The sequence below is a fragment of the Lepisosteus oculatus genome, chromosome 25 (genome assembly GCF_040954835.1).
Source record: "Lepisosteus oculatus isolate fLepOcu1 chromosome 25, fLepOcu1.hap2, whole genome shotgun sequence".
In the NCBI taxonomy this organism is placed as follows: domain Eukaryota; kingdom Metazoa; phylum Chordata; class Actinopteri; order Semionotiformes; family Lepisosteidae; genus Lepisosteus; species Lepisosteus oculatus.
The window spans coordinates 12438165-12458798 of record NC_090720.1 but is presented as its reverse complement, the minus strand read 5'-3'; the positions used below and the strand labels follow the sequence as shown (position 1 = coordinate 12458798).

At 42.1% G+C, this 20634-nt stretch overlaps 3 protein-coding genes across 11 annotated transcripts in view; 2 read left to right on the top strand and 1 right to left on the bottom strand.

Moving 5' to 3' along the window:
• Window positions 1-8001, top strand: part of LOC102684573 (alpha-1,3-galactosyltransferase 2) — a 41229-nt gene extending 33228 nt beyond the window's left edge. For all 4 annotated transcript variants that reach the window (XM_015336812.2, XM_015336813.2, XM_015336810.2 and 1 more), the window contains one exon: window positions 359-8001. In XM_015336812.2, coding sequence (XP_015192298.1) covers window positions 359-1040 — 682 coding nt within the window. In that variant the 3' untranslated portion in view covers window positions 1041-8001. The remainder of the gene's footprint in view (window positions 1-358) is intronic.
• A 1592-nt stretch (window positions 8002-9593) lies between these two features.
• On the top strand, window positions 9594-12738 carry LOC102686990 (leucine-rich repeat-containing protein 15-like). The gene is made up of 2 exons (XM_015336789.2): window positions 9594-9699; window positions 10477-12738. The coding sequence occupies exon 2, from the start codon at window positions 10488-10490 to the stop codon at window positions 11535-11537; it is 1050 nt and encodes a 349-aa protein (XP_015192275.2). The 5' UTR covers window positions 9594-9699; window positions 10477-10487; the 3' UTR covers window positions 11538-12738.
• A 180-nt stretch (window positions 12739-12918) lies between these two features.
• Window positions 12919-20634, bottom strand: part of si:dkey-264d12.5 (coiled-coil domain-containing protein 30) — a 62950-nt gene continuing 55234 nt past the window's right edge. For all 6 annotated transcript variants that reach the window (XM_069184075.1, XM_069184074.1, XM_015336784.2 and 3 more), the window contains one exon: window positions 12919-19220. In XM_069184075.1, coding sequence (XP_069040176.1) covers window positions 19022-19220 — 199 coding nt within the window. In that variant the 3' untranslated portion in view covers window positions 12919-19021. The remainder of the gene's footprint in view (window positions 19221-20634) is intronic.

Genomic DNA, 20634 nt, shown 5'->3' with positions numbered 1-20634 from the left:
TATCTTAGAGCCGTAACAGCTGGTATACGTACAAATGGGACGAGTTCAACAGTACACAGTTCAGGGCAGTAACCTCACGAGTCCACGATGGTAGATGCATGCAAACCATTATGGACTCAAACCGCAATTGCACTGAGCCAATTTAGCGCTCTCAAGTGTGAGCTGTAGCTATGAATGGGAACATATCATGCTCTCACTTTTATGTTTAAGAGATTAATACTAGATACTGCACAGTACTCACGATGCAGTTCATTGACTAGGATAACTGGCTTTATGAGTGACTTGTACTTCTTTTGCTTCTGAGGGGATATTGGTAGAGAAGATGGAGAGTTTCACAACGCCTTTGTTTTATTTTTAGGTACCTGGACACCTACCTCAAGGACTTCCTCACCTCTGCAGAGCGTTACTTCATGGTGGGTTTGCGAGTGACCTACTACATCTTCACGGACGATCCCACGAAGGTCCCGCAGGTCGCGCTGGCCCCAGGGCGGGAAGTCGTCACCCTGCAGGTGGAGCGGCACAGGCGCTGGCAGGACATCTCCATGATGCGGATGAAGTCCATTGCCGACACCATCGAGTCGCAGGTGCGCCACCGGGCCCAGTACGTCTTCTGCCTGGACGTGGACCAGGTCTTCGTGGGTCGGTTCGGCACGGAGGCCCTGGGGGATTCTGTGGCGCTGATGCACGCCTTCTTCTACCGCACCCCGAAGTTCAGGTACACCTACGACCAGAACCCCAAGTCGGAGGCCTTCATGGAGAAGGGCGACATCTACTACCACGCTGCTGTCTTCGGGGGCACATGGCAGAATGTGAAGCGCCTGACCGAGAGCTGCTACAAGGGTATCATGAAGGACAAGGAGAACCAGGTGGAGGCGCTCTGGCATGACGAGAGCCACTTAAACAAGTACTTCTGGATCCATAAGCCAACAAAAGTTCTCTCCCCTGAGTACTGCTGGGCGCCGGAAATCGGCTATCGCATGGATTTGCATTTTCCCAGGCTTGTCTGGGCTGAGAAGCATTACAGAGCACTCAGGCAGTAGATGGAAAGTTCATTGACTGGGATCATTCTCTATGCACACAGACTTACTCCCTTTCTATTATTTAAATATTTCTTGAATGTATTCTTATCACGAGTTTCAAAAAATGGTGGTTATTCTTCTTTCTCAATGGGCCTGTTCTACGTTGCAGACCTGTGAGACAGCACTGATTTTGCTTTTGTGTTTTGTGTTCCCTTTGCAAAACTTGTCAGCGTTAGTACTCAGGAGCCTTGTGGCATCGGTGTCCCCAAGTGCCTCGTTATCTCACTTGCCTTTAAAGATCTTCATTAAGTATCTGCGACTCAGGGAGAAAATGCTGCCTTGTTTCCATGGCGCTGTGTAATGTGTAAAATTCAGCTATCCTTAAACCCGCCATTCTCCGTCTTCCACTATCTGGTATTTGTGCTAAGACTTGTACAAGGTTTATTAACAATCCTTTATGATCAATCAATTAGAAATATCTTTGAATCCTTCTTAACTTCTGCCAGTTTTGTTTTGAAGTCACATGCTTACAACCAATATTTGGTCTATATGGTCCTTTGTGCAACTCTGGATATTTCAACTGATGCTTGACAAGGGTGAGCCAAAACAGATCTCCTGGCATTTACAGTACTCTTCAAGTGGTGCCAGCCAAACAGGTGCAAGAGAAGCTCTTTGAAGATGTTAAATGAAATTGTTAACTGTTTCCTGAAGTCCCTGTGAATAGTGGTAAGAACATAGTGCTCAGCAATGCTCTCGAAGATACAGAAGGTAGTGTTCTTGACCTATGTATGACTTTCAGTGGATCCTGTTTCTGCCCATAATAGACAAATTGTGGATCATAGCGTCCATCATAAGTATGTCCTTCAGGAATTCAGTTTAACTTTGAAATTGATGCCAGTATCAGCAAGATTATGAGGCCTGGTCTGGAAATTATGCATGAATAACGATTGAAAACATTGCTTGAGACCGAATGTATCACATTAATTTTAGATATATGTCAAAGGCTAGTTGATATATTCTTGCAATACCTGTATTTTTTTTACCAGTGTTAAGATTTATTCGTTAAGTTATAGAAGTGTTCTGCAAAGCATAAGTAATTACAAACTCAATTGTGTGCACCATGTTGTTCACCAGTTAATTATATTTCTTAAACTGTAGTTATTTTGATTCTATATTACTTAGTAGATCAGTATTTAAGTAGGATTTTACTGAAGACATTCAGTGCTTTAAAAATATGAGAATGGCATATATCCGCTGAAGAGAGAAGGCAAGAAACTGCATTTTATTAGGCTTTTAAACATACTGTAGCTCTAGTAATCTCTATCTTGGAAGATTTTTCTTTTTGTTTCTTCCAAGCTTTCAGGCTGCCTCTAGTTGAGCTTTGTGTAGCCAGATGTAATGTTCCAGGTGAAATGTTAAGAACATGCCAGATTAAGATTTGTTGCAAGTTTATATGCTGATATTTATATTCACACTGGTCATCACATGCTGATTTGTGAAAGACCGACCCAGTTCCATAAATGTCAAGCCAAATAGTTCTGAAGCTGGTAGACCCAAAATATAGTGAAATGAGGTCCCCATATAAGTCATAATGGTCACCCGACTGCAGTATCATTCTCATATTTAAACTAGACTCTTTTCAAAAACAGCTTAAGGATTTAACTCCAAATTGAACACATCTTCTCTGTCACAATTCTTGCATTCACATTTCTGGAATATGATACATATCATCACGGGCAGCTACTGATTGACACCTGAAAAGAAATTTGCAGCTTCGACAGCCAAGATGGTGACCTGAGCCTCATTTCCAAAAAGTCTTTTTCGGAAATGGTCAAGTATTTGATTTGAACCTTGGCAGATATCTGCAACATCCTCACCTGCTTCACATTTCAATTTGGCTGCAGTTTAAGAGGCTTCTGTTCAAAACGTGTTTAGATAGTGTAAGATGACCAGGGGAAGGGTCATCCAGGACGGGTATTTCAGGAACGATCTGCTCAATAAACTCGACTTAGACCTGAGCAAGATGGCCGCCAAGAGAAACCAGCTGACCCGCAGATGGAAAGGGCTCAGTCTGAAAAACAACGAGACACAGGTGTGTCTCATCAGGAAAATATATATACCCTGAACAGTGACCTGGCGTGGAAGCCAGTAGGTGAATGCGTTTTGGAGGAGATAGTAGAATCAGGTTGGTGTTGGTAAGGATTTAAGAATAACGGATTAACGGAAGACATAAAGGATTACGGTTTACGGTTTGTGATTTGGATACGACACGGATTTGTGGAACTTTACAGACTTTGAAACTCAGACTGAATAAAGATTGAGCGAACGGATTGCGGACTGGCTTGGAAGATGTACGGACTGGAGAAACAGAGGAAACTCCACAGAAATTAAAGAAGAGAAGCGTGGTGTGAGTACTTTTGTCTCGGTTACATAAACCTTTCCCCCGGAGACACCACAATAGTCAAACCAGTTTAGGTATTTATCATTCTGGCACCTGGGATAAATTCAGTTATACTCGTTTAAAATGGTATTCCCGTGCAAACTGGGGTTTAACCAATTTCTTGTACAGAAATGTCAAAATTCCTTTGTTGTAAAAAAGGTTTGTAAGTTTGTGGTAGCAAACTCCAGATTTTTCAGATATCACTCATGGGGCCAATACAGCTCATGTTGTCTAAAACGTGTTACTCTCGGAGGATAGAAATGGAAGCTACAGGTTAGCTACCAAAACCAAATGGTCCCTTCTCATTCTGTAGCCTTTCTTACATATTAATGGTCTTGCATAACAAATGGCTGGTTCTTTACAATCTTCCTTCCATTTAATTTCACATCACTTTACTACAGTGTGGTACAACTGAAATTGTCATTGGTTTTCATTTGAGAAAAGTGAATCCTTCATTTGTCTGTTCTGCTAACAGTAACCAAATAACATTAAATAATAATAAACACTACAAGGCTTTACCATAGTATTTCTTAACAATGGAATGCATGGTTCCTGCAGGCTCATAGGTTAAAAGTTGAAACTTGGCACCAGATTTAAGGAACTATCAAATGCTCTTAGCTGAGAGAAGGTTTGAACACACTGATAGGGCCTGGATGCTTTGCTTTCAGCCCAGGGATGGACTGTTGGATAAGACGATTTCTTTTCATTTCCTTTCATCTTATGCAATGTGATTGTGTAAATTGCACTTCTTGTGCCTGCTTCCTTTAGACTTCACGGATGTTTGAGTTTGTGGCTTTTGGTTAAATCTGTTTTCCGCTCAGCGTTTGAAATATCGCTATGCGTATCGTGATAGGAAGAAGTTTCCACTGAACTATAATCTGATCTCTCTGGCACAGCCTCAGGATCTGCTTTGGTTCCTTCCGCCTTGCTAACCAGGAGAGCAGCATTGCATCACATGTACTGTATAACCGAGATGAATCTTTAACTTTAGCACAATGCATTAAATGTCAAAGGTCTTTTTAAGGGCTAGTTAGTCTTTCAAAGTACAAAGTAAAATCCAGCAGAACTACATACTGTAGATTACAAGTTATAATTTCTTCACTGGGACTAGGGCTGGGCGATATGGCCAAAAACATTATCACGATAAAAATGTTCATATCAGTTGATATCGATAATTATCACAATAAATGTAAAATCATTATTTCTTTCAAGTTTAAAGGCAGATTTTTTCTCCTGAGTAAAAGTTGAAGAAACCAGACAGTTATTGGTAAATTAAACAACTCTTTAAGAACACAACAAACATTTGCCAAACAGCAGAAACATTAAACATATCTGAGGTAGGGAGTATTCAAGTCTTTTTTTTATGTCAAAATATGCAGGAGTAAAATTTACCAAGTAAAAATCTTAATAGAAAAATTTAAGTGCTGCAGTGTGATAAAACACACATAGAAGATGGCTCAGACAGGCTGCAAAGTTTAAAGTGCTTTAAAGGATCATATCAGAAGTAGTGGCGAAGAATGGCACCTTTTGCAGCTGCCCATCTACCATCTCCCTACACTCTGCATACAGCCGAGGAAGTGCAGTCAGTGCAAAATGTTTCCGACCAGGTAGCTTGTATCTGGGGTCAAGGACTCTGATAAGCTTCTTGAATACCTCATTTTCGACAGTGCTAATGGGAAGCATGTCTTTTGCAATGCAATATGCAACTACATTTGTGATGTCTTCATGTCTTTTCGTTTTTTTGTCGTAAGGCACGGTGCTCGAAAATGATGCTACTATGGTTTGCTGCTGTTTAGCCGCACTGAATACTGGCCTGGTGCTTATAGATGGTCCCCTTCCACTAACAACAGTAGTTTGTGGCTGTAATGTTTACTTTCTGCGTGTTCTAACGGGTGATGTTGTTTTAAATGGTGAAATAGGTTCTTGGTGTTGCCTGTCTTTGCTGGCACGGATCTGCGGCAAAGTTTGCAGTGCACGCTGCTCTGTTTTATGTCTGATCGTTAAAAGCCAAAAGATCTCCAAATTCGAGACGAGCTTCGAGCTCCAAATTCGAGCTGGTCGTTGGCAGCACTACATTTGCTTCAGTGTCGCTCATTCCTCCGCTCTAACTACAATCCTGTCAGCCACCACCATGTGTGTGCAAGTTGTACGTTTTTTGTTGTGCTACAATACTTTTGACTTAATGTACATGTATTTATATATCCTCCTTTCTGATTTGTCTGTTTCTCTATGAAGTTGCAGAGTGTCACAATGCAAATTTGATCAACATGCATTACTGATTTTCAAAAAGATTTTAAAATGACTCGGTCATTTAAAATTGTTGCGGAATATCAAAAGTATTGACTACCATGTACACACCGTATCACTAGTTAATTGTTGGTCTACCTCAGGTTGCTATCAATTGTTGAAATGCCAGATTGAATTGAATTAGGTGGCCAAACTTCAATATGACGGAAAGGATCTGATTTTATATCAAACTTGCTCTGCTGAATTTGTAGGGAAGCTGACATTTTCAGAGACCTGTGTCATAGGTATACGTAAAGCAAAACCTATAAGAGTAGAAAGTTTGCCAGAACAATCAGATTGCGGCAGAGAAGAGGAAGCCAGTGTGTCCTAATCTCCAGGAGTTTAGCAGGAGCTGTGAACTACTGAGCTGACCTCAGAAAAGAAGTGATTTTATAGCCCAGGGGTCCCCAGCCCTGGTCCTAGAGGGTTGAACTCTCTGAAGGTTTTGTTTTTCTTTAAAGCAGCAGCAGCAGCTGAACAGCTGAGCGAAGTTGTTAAATTGGGCTCATGAGGCCAATAGCGAGCTGAGCTGGAATGAAACTGCCATTGCAGCAGTCAGGTTAGAGCAAAGTGGCTAAGCAGGCTAGGACAACAGGTCTACTGAAGAGAGACGGGCCCTTGGACACCCTGGACGGGGTGCCAGTCCATCGCAGGGCAAGTGCAAGACAATCATACATGGGGACGATTTGGAGGCCACAATAAAGGCCGAGGGGGGAAATTTAGCATGGACACCATGGACACAGTATAGTGTCCCCATCACTACACCGGGGCATTAGGACCCACACAGACCACAGGGTGAGCGCCCCCTGCTGGTCCCACTAACACCACTTCCAGCAGCAACCATAGCTTCCCAGGAGGTCTCCTGTCCAGGTCCTGACCAGGCTCAACCCTGCTGAGCTTCAGTGGGCTGCCAGTTGAGAGCTGCAGGGTGATATGGCTGCTAGCTCGGGCCAAATGTCCTTTGTCAATTTTTTTTACTTATTTTCTTCTTCTGTCATCCAAATTTATGCACCTCCCAGATCTAACGTAAGTATATGAAATGCCTTTGTCCCTTTTAATTATTACTGCTGCTTTTACCACCCTTACTAAACCACATCTCCTGACTCCGGAAGTTCAATGCTTGTCTGGCATTGTCTGTATCACTAAAGGCATCTGCAGTGATGTCTGTGCATCTTTATACGTTTATACTACATCTTTATCTTTTATATGCAAAGTTTAAAGCAGAGGGTTTAAAGATTCTGGTTCAGATTTTGTGTTAAGTGCATGCTATACAGAATGTTAAAGGAAAGCAGACATATCAGTTGTTGCAGTTTGGTGTTACTCTTTTTATCGGCCAGCAACATCACTTGAAGAACATGTAGTTGAACTTGCTGTGCGCCCATGGCGGTATTTGCTAATTTCTGAGATTTGGTGAAGCTTGGTTATTGTGCATTCTTTCTCAAGACTGTTAACACTCTATGCTGAGTCAGGATTAAGCCACAACAGTGTTCATGTATGTGTACAGTATGTCTGTGTTATTAATACTTCAGTTATGTTATTTTTGCTCATTGTAAACTGGTGGTAAAAAAGCATACCCCCAACCCCCCAATTTTGTGCAGGTCTCCCCAAAAAGTTGAGCCCACACCACAAGCAGCAGGAGGAGGTTGGAAGGGCGGTGGAGGACATTTAGTAGCAGATAGTGTAGTGAATAATGGCCAATGGGCTTGGTCACTCCTGGGAGGAACAGTCAGGAAAATCAGGTTGCTTCTGTAAAAGCGTAGACCAGTTTGTAGATCAGTAGGTGGTGCTTGTCTCCCCACACCAGAATGTTCAAATCGGTGCCCTTTTATGGTGACAAGGAACACAGTTTTCCAGGAGGTTCCATCCTTCAGATGAGATGTTGTACAAAGGTCATGAATACTGCATTACTGGTGTCATGGCATTGTTTTTCAGTGATAGATGAAGTGGACCCACTTGTGTGTATATCAGAAATCCTTCTGGGTCTATTGGGGTGAAAAGTGCTAAATGTATACAATTGTTAGTTAAAATTAGAGGTGACTCCAGAGAGTGGTAGTTACACTTTGAGATGACCTTAAGTGATTTCCAACTGCCAAAGTTCATTTAGCTGTGCAGTGGGGTGACCACTATCACTGAAGGGGCTGCTCACATTTTTACCACCAGTGAATCGCTGTAATGCCTTGCTACTGAGACAGTCGCTTGAAATAGTATGTGTGAGATACAGCATTTAAAATTAAAAGGCAAAAATTTCAGTTTGAATTTCATTTTTATCTGTGCACGTTTATGTGTTCCATTATGCATTTACATCACAATGAGACGCCAGTACATTGAGTTAATGAATCCATTGATCCATCGTAAGTGGGAGGTAAGGTGTGGCAAAAGAGATGAAAGACCAGCCTTTTAAAGTGCCTCTGCGGGCAAACAATTACAAGTGCAGGGGTTCACAGTTCTTGTAAAGTTCCACACACCTGCTCGTTTTTACTCCAGCTGAGCTTAATTTAAGCTATAATTGGACTTGACAGGATGCTTGATTGGAATATTTGCCAAGGTAGGTGTTCTGCTTTAACATCAGGGATTTTGTTTTACTTCTGAAATGCTATAGTTCAAAGGGCACCTCTACATAAAGCTCGGCTGGAGCGAACTCGGCGGTGTGGGTCGTCAGGATCAGGGCCAGAATCTCCCGGCTCACCTGCCAGTTCCCCACCTGTGTTGTGTTCACATGTTGCCCGGCTGGCTGGCACAACATTCATCAGATGTTGACCGACTTGAACTACAGGTGCCTGATGATCACCGTCGAGATGTTAAAAGTTTTTAAATAAAAAGGGGGGAAAAAAATGTGTGTTTCATTGTGGTTGTTGGCAGAAACGTCAGGGGAGCTGCAGGGTTTCATTCCACCCTTGAATTCTGAATACCTAATCGATCTAAGTGTTGCCTTCTGTGACCCAGTTTAACAGCTTCCCCAGTTTAGTCGATGCTGGAATGTGAAGAAACCTGTAATACCTGCTGCCTTGTGACCTTACAAGACTGGAATTGTGATCCTGTGAGATGAATGTATTCTGCAGCAGAGTCCCGGGTTTTCTAAACTTCTCAATTACACAGGGTCAAGTTGTGCAGCAAAAATTATCAGTGATAATAACTACAAGTTGCACAACTTTGGGCTCCTGGGGTTCAAATCCAACCTTGTGTGTCAGTTTAGGTGGGACTTTTTCCTCCTCAGATATTCCAGTCTCCTCCACCCCTCCTTCATAGATGCAGAATAAATTTGCTTCCATGAACTGCCCCTCCTAGCATTCAGTGTTTATTCTTTAGTCCAGGCTCCAATTAGGAACTGATCACGAACCAGGAACACGCCAATATAACTATTTTAAGTCTGTGTGGAGGTACAGTACCGTATTACTAGTGTGCTGAAGTTATATTAATAAATGTGGGGGAACTGCTATTTACACACTTATACACTGGAAAATGCACTTTTCACTGGTTTAAGTTGATAACGTCATCTATTTTTAATACCCTGCTTATAAAAGATATCCATTACAAGAATATTCAAGATAGTTTTTTTTGCATTCATCTACTATCAACTAAACAGCCAAAATGCGTTGTTTTAAGCCAAACAGCACATATATTTATATAGCAACCTAGTTAGTGTCTGAAATACGTGATCATTAAAGTAACTAGCTAGAGGCAATGAAGAACGTTATCACTACAGCATTCCCATTCTGATTTGTTCAGGATTTTGAAATACTGGCAAAGATGAATGCTTCCTTCATCATTTGTGGGAAATACGGGGTGTGTGCATGAAATTTCATCACAGACTGTTTCACAACATTCTGACTAAATAGTGATAAAACTGAAGGCTTTCTGGGAAGAACTGCATATTGACATCCGCAATCAGCTTGAAATTCACAGAAGAACAGCTTCTAACCTGAAAAAGAGGTGAACATTTTGTGAAGGTTACAGGCAAGTACAAACCCAACTTGATAATGCTATAATCTTTTAAGCTTCTGTATTTCAGTCTCAAGGACAAGGGAAATGTATTCTATATTGATGCTTTTTTAAGATTTCATTGCAACTGGGCTGACAAAAGCCATTCAGGGCCATTTTGGTCTTCTGATTAGGCTGTTCTCTCCTAATGACTTTCACAGGTCTGTTCTTAATTTGACTTTGAGGTTAGTAAAGTATGTGGAAAATGAAAATGGATTTTTACTGTGTGAGTGGAAATGTGGAAGAAATCATTTTAAGAACAGTTGTTTACTTTCGAGGTGAGACAACTGCTGTAATTAAGACCGTTTTGCTTGTAAAAATGCCTATGGCTCAAAAAGTTTGTTTTTCAAAACTTTTTGGAATTGTTTGCAGCCTCTGACACTGAAATGGTGGATGGATAAACGCCTTCATCCAAGTTCTCGATCATTTGCTTGAACCATATCTTGTAAAACTCTTTTGATATTTCAATCGGCCAATAATGTGCCAATCATGTACTGTAGGCTTCCAGTGGAGTTTGAGCAGGTTCATTCCCTCACTTACTTGAGGTAATACACTGTTTCTAGCTTTCTTTTCTTTTTTAATAATTACGATTGCAATGGTGATTTAAACGAAGGGATAGTAACAATGGCGGCTGTATTTAATTGGCTCAGCCATCATTAGCACAAAGACATATTTCTCCAGGTGCACTTAATTTGCTTTCGTTCCACTTTGAGAAATGTGAGATGTGGTTAAATCTTACCTTCCCACCCTTAGGTAGCGGAGTGATGTGGCCGCTAACCTGTCTCTTCCTCCTGCTCCTCCTTGGTGGCCTTGCCCTGTCCTGTCCCAGGGAGTGCCTCTGCCACACCTCAGATGGCATCCTGACGGTGGACTGCGCCGGGAGGGCACTGCATGGCCTCCCCCAGGACATCCCAGGAGATGTGGGCGTCCTAATCCTCAAGAACAACTCCCTGGATCGCCTGCCTGCTTCTGCCTTCCACAACTTCACCCAGCTGCAGGCTCTCCATCTCCAGAGTAACAGGCTTGAGAGCTTGCCTGAAGACCTCTTCCTTCCCCTCCCTCAGCTCACCCACCTCTATCTCTACGGCAACCAGCTGACGCGGCTCCCGGATCGCATTTTCGCCCCTCTGCAGAATCTCGAGCGCCTTCATTTGAACGGCAACCACCTCTCTCGATTTTCAGACGCCCTGTTCTCTTCTCTGCCTCGCCTCAAGACCTTGGTCTTGGCGAGAAACAGGCTGGAGAGCCTCTCTCCTGGCTCTTTCCGGAACCTGCAGTCCCTCACGGTCCTGTCTCTCTCCTCCAACGGCCTGGCCTCCCTGCACCCCGGCCTCTTCAGCGGCCTGCAGGCGCTCCGCGTGTGCGCGCTGTACGACAACAAGCTGAGCGCGGTCCCCGCCGCCGTGTTCCGGGGCCTCCGCAGCCTGTCCTGGCTCTCGCTGGCCAGGAATGCTGTCCGCCAGCTGCCGGCCAGTCTTTTCCAGCAAACGGGCCTCCAGCACCTGTACGCGTACGACAACCAGCTGCAGACCATTGAAGCCAAGATGTTGGAACCCCTCGTTCATCTGAAAACACTCGACCTACGGCAGAACAGCCTGGAGCAGCTCCCGGAAGGGCTGTTCGATAATGCGTCGAATCTGACGACTGTGCGACTTCAGGGAAACTCATGGCAGTGTGACTGCAACGTCAGGTATCTTCGGCAATGGCTGATTAGCAACAGGCAGCTGGCAGACCAGCCTCTCTGCATGAGCCCTCCTGCCGTCAGGAACCTGCCTGTGACGGACATTTCAGAGGCTCACGTATCGCGCTGCTGAGGTTAACTTGAACATGCCATGATGTTTAGATTTTGCCAACAGCTAGAATGATTTGAGTCTCATTCCTGTGTATTGTACTGCTTTAGATGCTTCAGCCTAGGTTTTTTTTGTTGTACCTTGTTTTAGCCTCTGTATCATGTAATACACACGTTTCTACATTAACAGAAGTTTAGAAATAAGTTTATCCATTGTGAATGTTTGCACTACTAATATTTTACAGATTGGTGACCATTAACATGCTGTATAAACTTACGATTAGGATTAGCATGCAAGTGTTTTCTTTTTAATGCCAAATGTAGTATGTGTCCAAAAAGCTCAATTTTTATTTTTATTTTTTTCTGACCACATCATATGGTACCAGTGGTCATTCAATTGCGGTTTGCCTCTTTGTGCTTCTTCCTGAATGCCACACCCATGGAGGGGACACCGAACGCTAGTTTTGACACTTTTTGTATCTTGATAATGTGGATTTGTGCGGGAGATCTCTCCTTTTGGCTTTGCCTCCTGAAACATCTTTTCTGCAGAGTCTGGAGAGGCAAGATCCACTTGTGTCCTTTTTCTGGCAAGACTGCCACTATTCCAGTAGTAGTGGACACTCCAATGCACAGTAACAGATTCAGTTTTTGTTGCATTCATAGCCATCCCTCAGCTAGTGAAGGTCAATGGTCAATTCCCTGTCATTTTCCAAAGGCCCTGCTGACCTTAACCGTGATGCTGCTTCTATTGCATATCTGCGCTTTACTGCTGCACCGTGTACTAAAGGTCTTGTGACCTCTACCGTGTCCCAGAGTTTGTGTGATCTCTGGCACGACACGACCTCGGGTGTGTCCATAATTTTTCCTTTTACACCCCAAGTTAACAGGCCCCCCTTCAAAGCTGAAGACGTCCACTGCACTTGCAAAGAGCTGAAGGTATAATCTCATTTGAAGGACTGCTTCTGCTAAGGTGATTTGCTGTGAATGAAGGTGGCCCTCAGTGCAACTGGAATTCAAACAATTATGAATGAATGACAAATATGTAATTGCTCTGTGCCATAGCATGAACACAGTACAACAGTTATACATTTTTACAAGCATGACTATTCCATAATTCATTAAGTTGTATGTTTTTTTTGTTCATATTTCACTGGAGATAAGAATAAATATGGAGCATCCTGTGTTTCTTCATATGCTGAGGACACACTGGGGGACTATTTCCTGGAGGTGTGATAATGTTGCCATGAAAAAGAAAAAAGGTTTCGAGATTCAAAGTCACCCAACTATCACTCTGGATCCCATGGAATTAATTTGACAGTTTTTTTTTTTTAATTTGTTTTATATTTATGAAGAGTCCAACCCTGCACTTTCTCACACTGACCAAACACATAAACAGAGACTATATATTTATGAAAATACAAAGTACCTTTATTATTTGCTTAAGACACTTTTAAAATAGCATGATGTCCCAAAATTAGGAAATCTACTCACAAAAAAACAATGTACAAAAAGCAGATAGTTTACTTGAGTAAGATTAGTCACAGCGTTTCTGTGTCTTGTCTGACAGCAGTGTACCACTAGTTCTCCATATAGCATTGCTTGCCAAGTGTGACAGCATGGGTAAAATGCTGTCAGTTTAACAAGTGAGACCCAATATTTAGCAGCATGTTCATTTTTCTTTATCAACATGTACAGCAGGAAAAGGTATAGAAGAAAAAGCTACAGTCACAGGTCTGTAAAAAAACACTGAACTTGTCAATATTTCTAATTAACTACAAACGCTGCTTTAACGCACAACCAGGCAGGTAGCAGGGAGGACATGGCCCAGAATCCTTGATATGGAATAAGGAATAAAAATATAACTTTTTGTAGAATCGCCGCCTTTCTTAGTTGCTTTACCTCAACAGCTGTTAGAGAGAAAATCTAAGGCTTTTGAAAATATGAAAATATGGAATTGAATAAAAAGGCCGCTGGTAAATTGAATTGCAAAAATAAAATGCATTACAAATAACACAAACATGGTATTGCTAAAGGGCCAATATGATCCAAGTCCTAAAATTAAGTTTCTTAACAGAGCTGGTCTTGGTTAATAGGAATACTGAGCTCTAGAAGCCACTGACAGTGTATCCTATTACAATTCCTAATCCATAACTCAGGCCTTGTTTCTCTCTTTGTCTTTATGTTAGTACACTAAGAGCCATGTTCCAGGCAGTCCTAGCTGCAAGTACTCAGGGAGTATCCTAACAGATGACTGCGTAGTTTCTTCTCACTACTGTAGCTTGCTGGCACGGGCCTTCACCTGCCAATAGATTGGGGATCGAGGTCCAGGCATGGGAGCAATGAAGAGGCCTCGTGCCTTTCACTGCTTTATCTTTGTAAACACACTATCGAGCAGAAAATACTGTCAACTTACATTTTAATGTCATAACAGCACTGGCTTTTGGAAGACTAGAGGGAATGGGCTACATCACTATATGAACAGCATCCCGTTACCAGACCTACTCTCGCCAGAGGAATGCCTTTGCTACTGTATCAGTTCTCTGTGCTGATATGCACTAATGCATACACAGCCTTTCAATTTTTACCCTCAGCAACATGACTAACTGGGTAGGGAATAACTTATTTTTGTTTTTCAAATACAAACAATCAGATTCACAGTGTTGCAAAACTTCCTGAATACTTAACGGTATTTTTTTAAAAATGTATCTTTTACTATATCACTATATTTTGCATGCTTTAATGACAAGATGCAAAGAGCTGTATGAAAGAAAAGTTTCATTTGAAAAAAAAATGCTTTTAAATTCCTCCTGATCTTAAAGGATACCTACACTGAAAAGAGCTCTGATGTGTTGTTTCACTCAATGCTTCTAATTTTTTTTTAACAAATCATGCGATTAGCTATAGTTTAATCTTTTTGTCTGATGTTATGGTTACGTGCGGCAGGATGTAACACGATTCCTCAAAAACCTGTCCTGTGACATCCACAGCCTGGCTCAATTCAAAGCGTTCAGATGTAGAAATAGTGAACAGGCTGAGTGAAAGATTAGCTGAAGTGTCCAAAGCTGTGCAGAAAGATTCAACAAGGTGCACAGCAGCCTGATTCAAGACACAGGCCAGCTGCTTCTGTTAAAAAAACACAAAAAAATGTATGTGATATATTACTTGCAGAACCATCCAAGTGAACCAAAAAAGCTTTAAATTTTCTTAAAATTCCCTTGGATTGAAGCCCTGAATTGTGATAAAGATCAATCATCTGTTGATGCATCCTTTGTGCTGACAGATATGTTACTGTCTTGCCTGAACTCTCTACAGCTGGTCTGTTATATCTTTCTAAAAGCTCTATTTAGCGATGTGTCATAGACTTGCTTGATGGCTTTCACTTGTATTCTGCTAGATGGTGGCGTGAGCAGCAGTCTAATGGAGCTGTGCTGCTTCAAGGTTTGAGTGTGTGGCCACCAGGTAATTTGACACAGCTGCGGTTATGTGGCCATGCTGGTCTCTCAACTGAATTTTTAAATCCTTCCTCTTCTCTGTTCTAATGGCCAACCACAGGAACCTGTTCCTGGGGTGTGTGAGTGAAAAGGGGAAAAAGGCTACTTAACGGCAAAAAAATATTGCTTTAAACATCACCTCAATTTTAAATCCAGGTTTCTTTTTGCTTCATTTTGTTGCCTAAAAAGGGCTGTTGCATTGAAAATAACGAAATAAATATTTTCTTTGTTTTTTTTATATGATGCAATTCCTGTTAATTACACAGGGATTTGTGATTGTGGTTCGCTTTTATACTATACTTAGGTTTCTGTACATTTTCCCTGAAATATTCAGGATATTTCAGGATAAAAGCCACAAGGTATGTTTAATCTATCTGGAAATAACATTTCTTGGATCAAAGAAATCCAGATGACATAAGATTTAAATTAACATGCTGAAAAGAGAAGAAAGGAAACACATTTCTGGTGCTTTCTTCGGGTCTGTGAAGAAGAAGGCTCCACAGCCGAAACGTTGTGTTCTCTTTTCACCACGGAATAAACCCATACTTGCTCCTTTGCAGCCTCCACATGCTGATGCAGCTATCCACTTGAACTAGATCTAAATTATACAAGCTAGACAAATTAACCAATATAAATATAATTTAGTATATATACACAGTTGTAAATGGATCTTATTCGTGAAGGCTTAGCAATGAAAAAGCTTATCGAGAAACAAAAAGCTCAATAAAAGCTAAATGTAACACATAAGGTCAAGCAATGGTTTGACTTTTGACTGCTAACCATAAATGAGTACATCACAGCAAAATACAAAGAAATGAGTTACATTATTAGTTACATTATTAAGGCCTTCTGTATGTAAAATACTCACAGACCCGCTACATTTTCCCAATTTACTAATTACGTAAGTACATGACTTAGAAAAATAAAGCATATTCTTTTATTATTGCTGTAGTTTCAGTATCCTTGCAACTACAGAGCTGAGAAATAGAGGCGTGTAACAACTCAAACATAACTAACTACCCCCTTTCAGACAGTTTTAGAAAACTAGGCTTGGGTGTTTTTCAAGACTTGTGTGAGAAGTCGCATTAGCCAATCAGCTACATGCAACATTTCCATCCTGCTGAATGTTGGCTGGGTGGCAGGATTGGAAACGGTCCATTGTGTATTTCTGTGTTGCTCTTACAAAGCATAACAGAGTTGATGTTTAGAAATGGTCAGATTTCTCTTAAAATATTTCCTTGCCAAAAGTCTCAGCAGGCGGAAATACAGTACATAACTTAAAAGAAGAGGAGGCTGGTGTACTGTATACTATGGTGATATTATGGTTGTTTTACCAAATTTTGTGTTAAGATGCCTAGAACAGAATGAGAGGGGAGGGCATTTTGAAACACAGGATTTCCTTTAAAGTTTAATGTACGGAATTAGGTTCATTGAATTTACGGAAGATGGTGGAAACAATAAAAAACGGCGTTACGTCTTAAGTCTGAATAAAATACATGTTCTTGTTCCACTTGATATAAGCAGTTAGGGATTCTGCTTCAGTTAGGGATTGAGACTGTGCTGTTGAGACCTATCCATGTATATAAACACTTCTTTCAGTCTCCACAGAATTGGCAACAATGGTCAAATATCACTTGAATTCAGGACCAGGTCTTGCAGACCTCCAGACATCTAAATCTCACATCTGGAAGAGCAGGACCTAATGAATAACAACCACAGAAAACAAGCCTGAATTGACCTTTACACACATTCCTGACTGTAAGCTGTTTTGTGATTCGAACCCCCAGAGCTCTTAACTCAGAACAAAAAAGATACAGAACAGATAACCGGCAAGTGGAATACATGCATTTCTGACTTAGTGGTGCAAGTAAGATTGTAGCCAGAAATGTCACTCTATCCCTATTTCAATTAGTGGAACCTGAGTGCCTCTGGAGATTTGGCACAGTATTGCAATGTTGAAAAACTATGTTAAAAGTGCACAGCCCTGTTTTCAGTTTCAGAGTCACCAAATGTCAATGAGCTTGATCTAAAACTATAACCCTCACACCAGCACTGAGGGTTTTACCCCTCTCTTCTCCCCTCAAAACCCTGCACTTTCAAGCCCTCTGTCCTCACACACATGAGAACAGCAGATGCTTAATGGAGGCCTGATCTTGCTCTCACTGGAGCATTGCAGGCGCCCCACCCAGCCACAGGGGGTGCTGTTGAATGGCAAGCTATGGGCAGTCTGCATAAGGCTCCAAACCCAACCAATCCCACTGGTTAAATACAGTAAATGGGACCTTGTGACGCCAAGCTTGATCTAGCAATGGCAAGACTATAGCACTCAGCCTGCCTTCCGACCAAGAGTCTCTACTGGCTAAGCCACACAGAACACATTACCCTCTCACCTTAAATCTATGAAACCCTGCAGGTTTATAGAGAATAAAGCTCTTTTGAATTAAAAAATAGTATCTCTGTTTTACTAGAAGGTGCGAAATGCAAGACAGGTCCTGTCATCAACTTGTTTCTTACGAAAAATCCAGACAGACATTCCTGCCCGAACAAAGTGCATCAATCACACACATTCCACTGTACATTTCTTAGTACCACAGAGATTGTCAGTGCTGCACATTGGGGTGGAAGTCACTAACTTTGGATCACTTCTTGTATTGCATTTAAAAAATACTGTCATTCTTACAAAAATACATCAATCTACAAATCGTTATAGAGAGGCTATAATACAGAGATCACATTTCCAGTACATGTGCCACAGAGCTATGGCAGAAGACCACAAAATGTTTGCTCACAATTATAAAATAATAAACAAAAATATCACAGTTCCTGGCATATTAAGTATTCTCAGCTAGCAATGTTTATAACACCGCGTAGTTAATCTATTTCCAGTAACCACTCTGAACAACTGAAATTACAGAAACAATGCCCAGCCTTCCGTAGTCTACAAAATCAGCACTTGTTTGACTAGTACCGTACGGTGTAGGCTGATACTAAAGGTTATCGATTTATTACCAGGTGCATCATAAAATGGACTGAACTAGATTGTGCAGCGTCAACTCTGCAAGCCATGGAGATGAGCAGTTGTAAATAGAGGGGATACAGCAGCAAACTGTAGTATTTTAACCAGGAGGTAAAGAGGGATTACATGCTGATTATTTGAAGTTACCGATAAGCAGTCACATAGTAGATGTGCAGTTAGCACAGGTAATTATTTAGCGATATGGTGACACTGATAGTGACAGCGATATTGATGTGAGGATCCTGAGTAAAACTATCTGCATGGTATGAGAATTGCAATAACCAGAGAGAAAAACAGCACCGAATTGCACATGGTACAAACACAGTTGTGTTAATATTTTCTACACCGAAAAGGGGTGCATGATGTTGGGTTATCTGTATAGTTATTTAAATGTGCTGGTTATCAACTCTCCTGCAGAGCACTACAGAGCAGTGTTTATATCAATATATGTATTTTGATGCCTGTTGCGCATGCCTGTTAAACCCAGGATATTAAGTATCGAGTATTTGCCTTTCACATAAGATGCAGTGTTGACTCTACATAACCCAGCAGTCCCAGTCTAAGGGGGCATCCACAAGAGCCAAGGGCATTGGGAAACAGCATGGGACTGACACACAACTGAGCAGAAGCAAGTGGAATAAACGATATCCCACCCGTCACAACATCTTAAGCACTCGTCTGTACAAAACAGGGTTCATTTTGTATATAATTTAAAAAGAGCTTATAAAAAAGTAGCACTGATGAAGGTGTTGATGTTATATAAGACTTTTTGGTGTCACTGATGCTTTTAAATTACTTATAAACCGGCTGGAAGGAATTAAAGGTAATGAGTCATGGTTGTGATATGTTCATCCGAGTTACTCCCCCTGAAAACAGGGTCAGCTGTCAAACATGGTGGAGCTGCTACACACGTGTCTGACGGGCGGCACCAGGCCGGGCAGTGTGGCGGTCCCTGGCTCGAGCCTCGGTTCCGGGCGGAGGTGTGGGCACCCCGTCTGGCCCTCAGACCTCATCGCTGCCCAGGCTGGGCGTGTCCTCGTGCTCCCGGGCCGCGGTGGGGCCCGCGGTGGACGTGACGTTCAGGTAGCCGATTTCGGAGGGCTGGGAGAGGGAGGCGTTTCCGATCTCGGGGTGCTCGCCGGTTTTCACCCTCCGGATCACATCCAGAATGCCCAGGGGGCTGCACATGCCTGGCGCCAGACTGCGGGAGGCAGGAACAACAAAATCAGAAACAATAGGTAATAAAACATCAGCACCACTCACCCTGAGCGCTGGAACCCCACAAGGCTGCTGTCTGAGTCCAAGGTTGTACTCCCTGTTCACTCACAACTGCACAGCAAGACACAGCAACAACCCCATCAGTTAATTTGCGGATAACGCCACTATAATAGGCCTTGTCAGCGATGATGACGAGTCCACTTACAGGGATGAAGTCATACAGCTGCAGAGGTGGTGTCATAGCAATAACCTGGAGTTGAACGTAAATAAAACAAAAGAGCTAAAAGTGCTAAAAAGGCCATACACTCACAGCCCACTCAGTATCAATGGAACGGAAGTGGAAACAGTCACCAGCTTTGGGTTTTTGGGAATTCACATTTCTAATGATTTAACCTGGACTGTGAATACGGACATTATCTTGAAGAAGGCTCAGGAGCGCCTCTATTTCCTGAGGTGCCTCAAGCGATTGGGGATGCCAGTATCCATGTTGGTGACCTTCTACCGCTGCACCATCTAGAGCGTCCTCACCAACGGGATCACCATGTGGTACGGCAACACCTCTTCTCGAGAGAGAAAGGCACTGCAGAGAACGGTGAACCTGGCCCAGAAGATCATCGGCTGTGGTCTCGCCGAGATTAAACAGCTCTAAGAGGACCACTGCCGTGGTAGAATTCTGGCCATCACAGAGGACAGTCACCACCCCAGGCATGAGCTCTTCACCCCCACTGCGCTCAGGCAAGAGATACAAGAGCATATGGACACTTACCACTAGATTCTTCAATAGCTTCTACCTCCAAGCAGTGCGATTGGTGAACACATTTGGCCATGCCAGACCACACCTACACCATCTACCTCATTAAATGTATTTTATTTATTGCAAATCTGCAGATTGTTTACATTTGAACTGTTTACTTGTACACTGTCTACTGTTTCTTTGTACTGTATATTGTTTTGATGCACTGTCTGCACTTTGTGTTTTTACACTTTTTTTAACAATTGAGAGATCTTTTGTAAGTAAGAATTCCTTTGTACCAGTACATGTGCTGGTTACATATGGCAATAAAGTTCAAGTTTAACTCTTTCATTTGCCCTTTTAATCATCACATCTACAGGAGTTTGTACTACTGCAGACGACACTAACACTTCTCCATAACACTTCAGGCCATAGTTAAATATGGCACCGTTAAAGGTAATATAGCTTCATTTATCACATCAAATTTCTCTCTGCATTTAGCAAACAAGGCTATATAAAGTGTCTTCTCAGAATTACTAATCACCTACACACCAAACTGGTTCCATGGATAGGCTCCCACTTCACCAAATTATCTTTGGGGTAACAAGAATGTATTAATCAGGAAATATTAACTATGAAGTAATGCAAATACTAAAGTTCCGTT